Consider the following 12,946-nt stretch of genomic DNA (forward strand, 5'->3'; position numbering starts at 1 on the left):
GAAATACCATTTGACCCAGGAATTCCACTTCTAGGAATTTACCGTAAGAATGCAGCAGCCGAATTTGAAAAAGACAGATGCACCCCTATGTTTATCGCAGCACTACTTACGATAGCCAAGAAATGGAAGCAACCTAAGTGTCCATCAGTAGATGAATGGATAAAGAAGAGGTGGTACATATACACAATGGAATATTATTCAGCCATAAGAAGAAAACAAATCCTACCATTTGCAACAACATGGATGGAGCTAGAGGGTATTATTCTCAGTGAAATAAGCCAGGTAGAGAAAGACAAGTACCAAATGATTTCACTCATCTGTGGAGTATAATATAGAACAAAGGAAAAACTGAAGGAACAAAACAGCAGCAGAATCACAGAACCCAAGAAAGGACTAACAGTTACCAAAGGGAAAGGGACTGGGGAGGATGGGTGGGAAGGGAGGGAGAAGGGGGGGAAAAGAAAGAGGGCCTTATGATTAGCATGTATATATAATGTGGTGGGGGGCATGGGGAGAGCTGTGCAACACAGAGAAGACAAGTAGTGATTTTATAGCATCTCACTATGCTGATGGACAGTGACTAATAGGGTATGTTGGGGGGGACTTGGTGAAGGGGGGAGTCTAGTAAACATAATCTTCCTCATGTAATTGTAGATTAATGATACCAAAAAAAAGATAACTAAGATGATTGGATAAAGAAGATGTGGTACATATACACAGTGGAATATTATTCAGGCATAAGAAGAAAACAAATCCTACCAAATGCAACAACATGGATGGAGCTAGAGGGTATTGTGCTCAGTGAGATAAGTAAGCCAGGTGGAGAAAGACTAATACCAAATGATTTCACTCATATGTGGAGTATAAGAACAAAGAAAAAAAATGAAGGAACAAAACAGCAGCACACTCAAAGAACCCAAGAATGGACTAACAATTACCAAAGGGAAAGGGACTCAGGAGGATGGGTGGGAAGGGAGGGATAAGGGGGGAAAAAAGGGTGGCATTATGATTAGCAGACGTAATGTAGGGTGTGGGGGGCACGGGGAGGGCTGTACAACAGAGAAGACAAGTAGTGATTCTATAGCATCTTACAATGGGGTATGTGGTGGGGACTTGGTGATGGGGGGAGTCTAGTAAACATAATGTTCCTCATGTAATTGTAGATTAATGATACCAAATTAAAAAAAGATACTCTAACAAAAGAAGGAGGTGGTAATATGAGTAAGATTGGGAAGATTGTAACATTTTAAATTGGGTGATGGTCATAAGGAGGAGGTTTACTCTCTACTTTCATGCATATTTAACTTATGTTAAAAGTTAAAAAAAAAAAAAGTGGGATGCCAAAGATACAAATCTCTTGTGAATTATCATCTAATGGGAATTAATTCCAAAACCCTTCCCGTGGTCTGCACAGACTTGTGGTCCCACCCTAGGTATTTCTCAGACCTCATTTCCTATTCTCTTCCACCCCAATCATTCAGACCCCCACTTGCTTAGAATACACCAAGCAAAATTTGCCTCAGAGCTTTTACGTTTTTCCTCTGCTTTGAATTCTTTTTTTTTCCTCTTTCTTTGAATTCCTCCAGATAATGCAGCCTAGGTGGCTTCTTCATTGTCTTGGGTGTCTTTGTTCCAGTTTTGCTTTAACAGAAAGGCCTGCCCCAGCCACACTATAGAAAATAACCTCCTTCCCTGTCACTATCTTCCCTTACTCTGAGAGTTTTGTTTTTTGTTTTTTTCAAAGCAGTTTCCACCACCTGATGCATTCTTCTACTTGGTTATTGTCATTCATTCCCAAGAGTGTTATCTACAAGGTAGTGGGGTCTTTATCTGTTTTATTCACAGTTGCATTGCCAACACCTAGACCAAGGCCTCACTTAGTAGGTACTTAATAAATATTTATGAAATAATAATATGAACGCTTGAGGTCTCATTTAATAGGTAATAACTCCTTTCCTCTCTCCAGTTGTTCTGTTTACAAATGTTTCACTTGTATATCCATAAAAAAAAGAAATCCTGCCATTTGCAACAGCGTGGGTGGACCTAGAGTGTATTATATTATGCTATGTAAAATAAGCCAGGCAGAGGAAGACAAATATAGGATTTCACTTATATGTGGAATCTAAAAACAAAACAAAATAAAATGAACAAAACAGTAGTAGACTCATAGTGAGAAATAACTGGTGGTTACTATGGGGGAGGGGTTGAGATTGGTGGAAGAGGGGGATAAATGGGCACAAAAATTCTTAATTATAATGTAAGTTAGTGACAGGGATGGAAGTGTAGCATGGAGAATATAGCCAATGGTTCTGTAAGATCTTTATGTGTTGACAGATAGTAACTATACTAGTGGGGATGAGGATTTAATAATGCATGTAACTGTTGAACCATTGTATGTATACTTGAAGCCAATATAATACGGTACGTATATCAACTACTTCAAATAAAAAAAGTTAACTAGTAGAGGATTGCCAAGAGCCTCACTCCGTACTATAGAATAAAACTGTGAGGTAGAAAACACAAAATATTAGTATAGTTTATTACAGGAAACACTGAAAAAGTTATATTCCAGATGTGTTGGGTTTTTTGGCATCAATAATACAGAAAGATTATAGTTAGAATTTCTTTCATTTACTGCTTACATGATACAGAGCTTTCTGAAATCAGAAGTGCTGATTTCCAACAATTGTCTTTCTAATTACTTTTAAAATATAATCACAATATTCCTCAACTTCTTTTTGGATAAATCCCAGGATAAAGCTTTTCTAATAAAGAAAAGCTTTGCCCCCAAGTTTGCCAAATTGAGTATTTACTTGTGATCTATCAATAAAATCCTAGTATTACAATAGTAAGAGTTATTATATGCCCTTTGTGAATCAGGTCTCAATCTAATCTCTCTTAAAAGGAAACCTTGAATTTTTTTTTCCAAACTTACTTTGCTTTTCTGTTTGCCTTTTAATTTTTTTTTAAATTTGCACTTTTGCCTTTCTATCTCTTAGCCTTGTGTTTGTCTATTAGTCAGGACTTTGATTGTGGGGGATACTTGTGGGGATTTATAAAGATGGTGGGTTTTTCTGTTGATGGGCACTTAAATTGCTTCTATGTCATGGCTATTCCAAGTAGTGCAGTGATAAACATAGGGGTGCATGTATCATTTTGAATCAGGGATCTTGTCTTCTTCAGGTAAATTCCTAGGAATGGAATTACTGGGTCAAATGGTATTTCTATTTTTAGTTTTTTGAGGAACCTCCGTATTGCTTTCCACAGCAGTTGCAACAATTTACATTCCCACCAACAGTGTAGGAGTCTTCACTGCATCTTCACCATTTCTCTGCATCTTCACCAGCATTTGTTGTTTCTTGTCTTTTGAATAGTGACCATCCTACCTCGTGTGAGGTGATATCTCATTGTGGTTATAATTTGCATTTCCCTGATGATAAGCAATGTAGAACATCTTTTCAGGTGCCTGTTGGCCATCTGTATGTCTTCTTTGGAGAAATGTCTGTTCAGGTCCTCTGCCCATTTTTTAATCAGGTTATTTGTTTTTTGGGTGTTGAGGCATATGACTTCTTTATGTATTATAGATGTTAACCCTTGATTAAATGAGTCATTTACAAATATATTCTCCCATACTGTTGCCTTTTGGTTCTGTGGATGGTGTCCTTTGCTGTTCAGAAGCTTTTTAGTTTGATGTAGTCCCACTTGTTCATTTTTTATTTTGATGAATGGATAAAGAAGATGTGGTACATATACACAGTGAAATGTTATTCAGGCATAAAAAGAAAAGAAATCCTCCCATTTGCAACAGCTTGAATGGATCTAGAGGGTATTATGCTCACTGAAATAAGTCAGGCAGAAAAAAACAAGTACCAAATGATTTCACTTATTTGTAGAGTATAAAACAAAGCAAAACAAAAGGAACAAAATAGCAGTAGACTCATAGACACTAAGAAGAGCCTAGTGGTTACCAAGCGGGAGGGGGAAGGGCATTAAGGGGCACAGTAATTCATAATCACAGTATAGGTTGGTCACAGGGACAGTAGTAGAGCACGGAGAATACAGTGAATGATTCTGTAACATACTACATTGATGAATAGTGACTGCACTGGAGGGGGTGAGGATTTGATAACATGGATAACTGTTGAACCACTCTGTTGTATATCTGAAACCAACACAAGATTTTTGTATATATATCATTGTATATCAATGATACTTTAATAAAAAATAAAAAATTAAAATTAAAAAGATGGTAGGTTTCTCATGTACGAACCAAACTGTGGACAGGAAGGGGATGCAGGTGGTTCTTAGGGAGTACTTCAACCTTATCAGAACACTTTCAATTGATTCATTCCTCTCTCTGCAGAGTTTCAGCGCATAATCCCTAGCAGCTCCCTAAAGCCCTCTGCAGGATATTACTTCTCTCTGCTCAATTTACGTATAACCCTGAACCAGTCAAGAGAGATTGGGGATGGCTATGGTCTAGCTTGGACAGATAATCAGAGAGTCAGTCATGCAAGAGCACTATTGTCCTCTCTATAGTTAGAAGTGTACAGAGGGGACAGAAATGGGAGACATTTACAACAGCCAACACCTTAGGCTTCCACTACTGGCTTCTACCAAAGTTAGCTATGCAACTGATCCTTGAACAACATGGGTTCGAACTGTGTGGGTCCACTTATATGCAGATTTCTTGCAGTAAGTATATTGGAAAATTCTGGGTTGGGGGGGTACAACAATTTGAAAAAAATTCTAGCTTTCTTGTAAAAATATGGTATATAATATATACAACATACAAAATCTGTGTTCATCTACTGTTTATTGGTAAGGCTTCCTTACAGTCAACAGTAGGCTATTAGTAAAGTTTTGAGGAGTCAAAAGTTATCCATGGGTTTTTGACTGTGCAGAGGGCCGGCCCCCACATTGTTCAAAGATCAACTGTGTATCTGTATATAATTGGAGCAGAACGCAGTGTTCTGCCATCTAAGTGTAGTGTAACAGTTAACTTCCCTTGGTTTGGACAGGGCACCACTTAGCTTTAGGCTTTGGTTCAACAGTGAAGTCACGCTGATGGCTTACACTGAGATACTTAGTATTACTGAACTTTATTTCATTATTTCGTTACACTATTCTGTAATCCTGGAAAGGGAAATAGATTGATCAGAGACAGATTCTTCATTCAGGGAAGAATGATCATTGCAGGGAGAAATCATATAGCACTTCAGGCATAAATCCTAATGCCAGAACACAGTGCTGCTGGAAGGCTCAACTTGTTTCTGTTTTTGAGAAATGAGGAAGATAGAAGAATGGGGGCACTAGATGATTAGGGAATGAAGGGTATTTTGTTTGTACTGGATATGTTCCATTAATTATTTCATCTGTGGAATGGCAATATCAAGTCCTGTATTTTTACCAGTGATTTCTTAGTGGACAATAAAACTGCTTTGCATCCAATAGCTAATAAAGATTGTGTCAGGAAAAATAATAGCTGTCAGTTCATTGCTTTTTTAATTCTTTGTGATAATAAATATTTAGTCATGATAATATAGCATTCTCTTTTACAAACCTGTCTGCCTACACACACATACACACATAGAAAAGGCATTCTGACCTGGGCTAGTCTCAGAATTCTTCCCTCTTTTGAAGGGATGCTTTCCGTTCAAGATTCCTGACACACCCTCAGTCTAATTTAAGATCCCCATGGGAGGATTGGGAGTCCTCTCCTCTACCAATTTAGGCAGTTATAAGAGGAACCGCATTATGAATGAAAGTCTTTTAATCTCCTGGCACTTCAATAGTAAAGGAGTTTGAGTGTCTGTGTTCTATACCAGCTTTCATAATGTTAATAGAGGATATATTTAATAGATTGTGGACATATTGTTGGAACAGATATAACAAAGGAGATACTTATTTGATCTCCTGTTTCACCAGTAGAAGCAGAGGAGAGGGATTAAATTTTGTTATTTCTGCTTTATTGAGATATAATTGACAAAATTGTAAGATATTTAAAGTGTGCATTGTGGAGAGAAATTAAAGTCAGTGTTTGACCCTGGTTGGAAAAAATTAATGTAATTAATTGTGTGGTTGATACATGTGCATTATTTTTTTTATGTGCAGGCATGAAAAGAAAATAAAAAGCACCTAGCTTTGTGTAAATATATATGATCCCACCATCCAGAGATTGCCACTCTTAGTATATTGGCATGTATCCTTTTAGATTTTTGTTGTTTTGCATATGTTTAAGAAAATTGGAATGTACTCTTATATATTATTTAACACATCAGTATTTTAATGATATTTTTCTTAATACAGTAAAAAAAATGAGATAAATTTTTTAACTTAATTGTGTTCTATGTAGTAAACTTACCTCTAAAGGCTTAGTAAATAGTGCTACCCGTAGAAAATTATTGGTTGACTAGGCACTTTAAAACTCGTAACTGACTTTAAAAATCTGGACTACTTAACATTCTTTAGTAAATTTGGTGGTTTATTTGTTTAAAAAGAGGATACTGTAAGAGAATTTAAAGTTGCCCTTGATAAAATGTTTTTATGCTACTATATTAACTCAGTTTTAGGATGGTTATTTTTAAAGTTGTTTTTCTCTTTTTCCTCCTAGATCCAAGTATTTTAGAAAGTGCTCAAGAGGTGAGCACCTAACTATAGAGGTAAGTAGAGCCATAAGTCTGGTTAGATAAAAGTACCTGCAGGAGGGCAAGAGGGACTTTTTTGTTTAAGGGTAAAGGACTAGTCCTAAATTTAGTATAGAATACTTATATTTCAACTGATACTCATGAAGAAGAAAAGAATTAGAGTGGTAAAGGGAGAAGTTTACAGAAGATTAAGGTCCTGTTTTTCTAATAGAATTGCTCTTCCTACTTAAGAAGTGGTATTTTTGGGTTTCTTATTTTGTCTTTTTCCACCTTATACAACTCAGGGAGAAGGTACTCTTCTATCAGCTATAGTGGCTTAGTAGGCAGTGATTCCAGAGACAGGTGGCTGGCCTGCCCTAGTAGAGAGATGTAGCAGAATCAAAGAAGCAAGTTGATTTTAAGCAACTCCACAGTATAAATCACAGAGTTGCTTATTCTTTGTATGTAAAATGATAATAGAATCCACTTGGTCCCTACTATGTACTAGTTACTGCACTGTGCAATTTATGAATATTGTTGCACATAATTCTTACTAGAATTCTGTTAAACAGGTGGCAGTCACCCCATTTTATGGGTGAAAATCAGAGTTAGACAGGTGAAGAAACTGGGCTCTCTTTCACAACGTATAAGTGGCAGTACCTAAATCTGGTCCAAACTGCCTGGCTTCAAAGCTTGAATGCTATACTTCACTGCCTTTTATATTAAATAAGGAAGCATGTAAACCAGGAATTTTTTTTTTCATCACAAACCATACAGAATATAAGCTCGAGATAATAGTTTTAAATAGTTTTAAGTCATCTCTTTACATTCTTATATTTTCTAATCTTTGAATTCATTGTTTTCTTAATCTTTAAACAATATTAATAATAAAACACTTTAAGTGGTTATTTTTCGAATTACATTTAAAATACAAATATTTTCATAATATAATTTAGTCAAATGACTTTCATTCAGTCATTTGACATGATAGTGTTCATCACATTATTATCAAATTGTTTGTAGTCCTGTCTCTAGAAAGGCGTTATTTCTAAGTAGTGACTACCATGTAGTAGATGTTCAGTAAATAGTTATGTGAATAACAGATAATAAATATAAACATAAGATAAATTCTTATTTGGGTCTCTAAAGTCCCTGTTTCATGAGTAATTTTCCTTCTTGTGGCATTAAATAATGTTCTGAACTCAAATGAAGTTGAAAATTCTGGTAGTATGGGTTTCAAAAATCCATATGAAATACTCAATTCAAGGGAAAGTTTTAGTTTATAAGTTTCTGATCTATGTGAAAAATTGCTGTAATTTTTCTTTTTCTTTTTCTTTTTCTTTTTCATATAAGTCATAAATAGTGTATTCTGGTCTTGGCTATCTTGTAGGGTAGCCTGTTAAGTATATCCAATGAACTGGTGTATAAAAAGACACATGACCTAAGTATCTTAAAAATACTAAGTTAATGTTGTTTTTGAAGCAAAAAAGTGACTTCTGAATTTTTGGACAGTATGTTACCTTAGACAGATCCCTGCTAACACTTACTTTCTTGTTCTTTCAGTTTGAGAATCTAGTAGAAAGTGATGAAGTAAGTATTACCACAATAGTACAAAACCTGTGTTTGTTCTCATTAGTCATCTCATTAGTTCTAACAATATTATTTTTTTAAATCTTCATGTTTTAGAGTCCTTATTTTTTGGTTCTTATCTTTATACTTTTTAGTGCCTTATTTTGTTTTTTTTAACTAATTTTAGCAAATAATTCAGAATTTTCTACTTTATCAGGTGTATATATGTAAGTAAAAAAAGATTTTTAAAGCATTTTATAGAACTTGAGGAATTTTAAAAAGGGATTATTTCTACCCTCTTGCCATTAGATAGGTAAAGTTCCTCAACAATCCAGAGTAGGCCCATTCTTAAGCTATAGTTTTCATAGGTTTCTGAGGTGAACATGTGAATTTACACATGTTCATTCTACAGTTATCTCCTGACGTTAGGCATTATCTTTTTTATCAGTCATTCTTTTTGTTGATTTTTTGCATTTCATCTCATCTAAAATTCAGGTTTAAGATGCACCCCAAGTACAGAAATGTTAAATTATAAAAAAAAGAAAAATTAAAATTAGTGAAATGTGGCATATATTTCTTATGCACTGGTATAGTTAGAAGAGTTTCAGTTTGTAAGTTAATTTCCAGCTTGACTAAATTTATAAGTTTGTGCAAATTAAACTTTCTTGGGCCTACTTTCCACATCTCTAGAAGGAGTTAGACTAGAAGAGCACTGCAAGCTCTGACCTTTTGTCATTTTTTGTTTTCTAAGGAAAGAATAAAATGCATCAAACAAAATTTGTTATTCTTAACCTAACATTTCCCAGAGATGTACAAAATACTAGTCTCCATGTAAATTAACATATTAAAGGTTCTGGTAAGAACTGTTAGGAAAGTTATTTAAACTTGTTCAAATTGGCATTTCCCAAATTAATTTGGGTATAAATTCTTTTTAAAAATAATAATACATATTATCATCTGGTAGGACACATTTGGGAAACTCTTAGGTTTTTATTTTCCTAGTAAAATGTCTCCCAAGTATTTTACTGTCTCATAGAACCTAATTTCTTAATCTTTTCAAAGGTCATTTAAATTCTATGTATTTTCTAAAACAAGTGCAAGCAAACACTTAATATGATATTTTTCAAGTTTCTGAGAAATGTTCTATGTCAGAGTTCTTTCAGCTTTCAATATAGTTCATCTCAAGCATCATAGTGCTTTTTAAAATAATTTGTGGTTCCATGTGTTTTCTTAAGGTGCTTTTTGTTTGGTTGAGTTTTTTATTTGTTTTTGTTTTTGATAAGCAGTTTTTCCTCTCTTAGCCTGACCCCAGAAGTTCATTTGATATAAATAAATATTTGTTAGAAAAATTTAAGAAATGTCCCCAATTGGTTGCTGTGTGACTAAGCTAGATATTAAAATTTGCCTTTGAGAAATAGTAAAATGCTAAAGCTTTTTGTTTAATACACTTTAAATAATGAAATTTGTTTACTATGACCAAAATAAGCAAAACATTTTGACTAAGTAAAAATTCCATTGGCTTACCTTAAATAGAACTCAGCCAGTGAATCAAATATAAACAATTTCTTTAATTGTTTCATTGATTTTTATACAGGGGGAAAGCCCAGGAAGCAGTCATAGGTAAGGCTTTTTTTTCTTTTTCTTTTTTTAATAAAAAAACTTCTTTGTGAACTATAAAAAGCTCTCTTAAGAGTCCAGGCTCTGTCATTTGCTTGCTTTGAGGCTTTGAGTAGTTTACATTTCAGGTACCTTAGTTTTCTCTTTATATAAGATTGAGGTAAATAAAAAATCTCAAAAACTTGTTTTAAACATTAAAGAATATAATATACATTAATATCTGTGTGCTTTCTGATTGAACCTGTTATATATTTTTTAGTTTTTAAAAAAAATTTAATATTGATACTTTCCCTTGAATTTTTAAACTTTATACCCCTTTTCCTTATGACATTCTAAAACTTGTTTTACTAAACATGTTTTTTGTATCTTTCAATAGTGATTAGAGCCTTGTTACTCTAGTTTAAGGAGCCTCTTTTTATTCTTAAAATTACATAAGCTACTTGAAAAAAGGATCACCTATCTTTAACACAAGAGTTCTTAATATAAGAGAATGTTTTCATATACTGTTACATATTTGAATATATGTTCTTTATCTTTTGCAAACATTTATCAAGCAACTATCATATGGCCAGGCACTGGGCTGGACACTGGGATTAAAAAATCAGACCTTGTTCTCTACACTGGAAGAAAGATTATCTTGGTGTGGGAGATAGTTTGTGGAGATGACTAATTTCAGTAAGAAATAGGAGAGGAAATTAAGTAGTAGTATAAACTTGCAAGGAAAATTGGAGGAGAGATCCTTGGCCTAAAATCTGTGAGAGGAGGTGTGTCCAGGTAGACTTCTTTAAGGGGATGACGCCTGGTTGATCCTTGAAGGTTTGGTTAGTGATAACTGTCCAGGGGTGGAGAGCATTTAGAGACAGAAAAAAACCACATGAGCAGCGTGGGAGAACTTTGTGAGGTGATGGAAATGCTTTGTATCTTGCCTTGGGTGGCAGTTCCATGAGTGTATACAGCTGTCAAACTTAATGAACTAAAACACTTAAACGTATTTCACATACGCTATAACTCAAAAACAAAAAACTAAAAGGCTGTAGGTAGAAGTTCAGGTTAGAGGGAGAGAAATAGGCGACATTGCCTCATACATGGCCATGATTGGTTAAAACCATGTTAATTATCAAGATCACCTACTTGAGTTTGGGAAAGAGGAAGAAGAGGGTGGGTTGGAGCATGGAGAGAGAGCTCCAGTATGAGGATGAACAGGCAGACACTAGAGGAGGAGTCTGAAGACAACGAAAAGCAGTGGGTAAAAAGAAGAACCAGGAAAGCATGGCAAGCCAAGGGAGAGGGTAGACAGATTGGCAGATGGATGGGAGCACATGAAACTGAAGCTGTAAGGATTTAAAACTGTTCCATTATATCTGGCAACATAGAAGCCAGTGTTTACCTTTGGTAGAGTTATTAGATTAATAAAAGAAGAGGTAGATTGTTGTGAGCTGATAAGAGAATGGGAGGTAAGGACATAGAAGGTAAAAGAAGAACAGTAGTGAAGAGCAAAGAGCTAGATCACTTGGGTTCAAATCTAGCTTTGCCACATAATTGTGTGACTTATTTGGACATAATCTGTCTTTGCCTCATTTCCTTCATATGTATGATCTCTATATCTACCTCATGGGGTTGTGAGGATTAAAATTAGTTAATATATATATAAAACACATAGAAGAGAGCCTGACACATAGTAAGTGTAGATACAATAATGATAGATATTAATTTCAGGAATTTTGGCTGAAATGGGAAGGAGAGAGAACAGTAGCTAGAGATTCCTATAGGTCAAATGAAAGTTTTTTCTTCTTCCCTTCTTTCTTTCCTTTCTTTCACATGGAAGAGAAATGAAGACAAAAAGAGTAGGCTAAAGATGAAAGAGAGATGCTAATTGATGGAGCAGTGTCACAGGGAATTCTCTGGAGTGGAGGAGGGGGCAGCATCAGTGGTGAATGAATCAAGAGTGCAAGTGTAGCACGTGACCTTGAACAAGTTAAGGAATACCACCTCTTTAGAGGATGAAGGGAATAATAGGGAGCATAGGCTTAAGTAAGAAGAGTGGCAAGAAGTTGAAGGAATTGATGGTTGATACTCCCCATGTCATAAAGTGAGGTCAGATTGACTTCTGAGAGAAAAGAGTTTGAATAAGGAACTTAAGGAGTGTGTCAAGATTTTGAACTAGTTAGCATAGGATGTAAGAGGAACTGACCATGTATAAGTAAAGGGTTATTGCCAGGCACTGTGAGCCAAATAGATGTTGGGTATTCTCCAGCAGCTCTCAGCAGAAAGGGCTAATATGGAATGACCCGAGGTCAGAGAGTGAATAAGCTGGGTGATTAAGACACAGTGATAGGAGTGCAAGAAGGTGTGTAAGTTGGTAAGAAAGTACTTCAAATTTGCCATGGTGATCACATTGGTTCTAAAAGAAGTGAGGCCAGGGGATGATTAGGATACACAGGGAGAAAAGGGAAGGATCAAGGGGTGGCAGCAGTGATTGAGCAGAATAGAGGGTAATGGGTATGAGAGTTAAGAGTCCCAGAATGGTATGAGAGCTGATATCAGGGTGTAGCTTACTGAAGTTTATTATTTTATGATGAACACTGAGAATATGGTTAGATGGCTGAAGCAGAGCCAAAGTGGAGGTAAATGGATTCCACATACCATAAAAATGGTTGTAGTGCTAAAAAAAATACTCTAATAATTTATCATCTTATTCAGTTTGTATACCAAATTATAGCAAGTGCCAGAATGTATGCTTTTTCTCTCTTAAAAATTGATATATTAGCATCAGATTGCTTTAATGCATTTTCAACAGTAAATTTTACGAATTTCACTGGTTTTATGAGTGTTTTATTTGGACTCAGACTCATTGGAAGTCATCTTTCTTTCTTTTTTCCCCTCATTTTTCTCTGTAGGCCCCTTACTGAGGAAGAAATTGTTGACCTAAGAGAAAGGCATTATGATTCTATTGCTGAAAAACAAAAAGATCTTGATAAGAAAATTCAAAAAGAGGTAAATAGTATTTTATGTTGTTCATGTATATGTTATCATGAAGCCTCTGTTTTTATGGGAAAGTTGTTAATATATTGCATGTGAACAGTTATTGAGCCTATATATAAATATATATATATATACACACACACACACACACA

General features: G+C 35.1%; 1 protein-coding gene across 3 annotated transcripts in view; it reads left to right on the forward strand.

Moving 5' to 3' along the window:
* Positions 1-12,946, forward strand: part of AP1AR (adaptor related protein complex 1 associated regulatory protein) — a 47,049-nt gene that overhangs the window by 23,450 nt on the left and 10,653 nt on the right. For all 3 annotated transcript variants that reach the window (XM_036920858.2, XM_036920857.2, XM_036920856.2), the window contains exons 2-5: positions 6,614-6,662; positions 8,190-8,216; positions 9,790-9,815; positions 12,710-12,806. In XM_036920858.2, coding sequence (XP_036776753.2) covers positions 6,614-6,662; positions 8,190-8,216; positions 9,790-9,815; positions 12,710-12,806 — 199 coding nt within the window. The remainder of the gene's footprint in view (positions 1-6,613; positions 6,663-8,189; positions 8,217-9,789; positions 9,816-12,709; positions 12,807-12,946) is intronic.

This window comes from Manis pentadactyla, chromosome 5 (genome assembly GCF_030020395.1).
Source record: "Manis pentadactyla isolate mManPen7 chromosome 5, mManPen7.hap1, whole genome shotgun sequence".
Lineage (NCBI taxonomy): Eukaryota > Metazoa > Chordata > Mammalia > Pholidota > Manidae > Manis > Manis pentadactyla.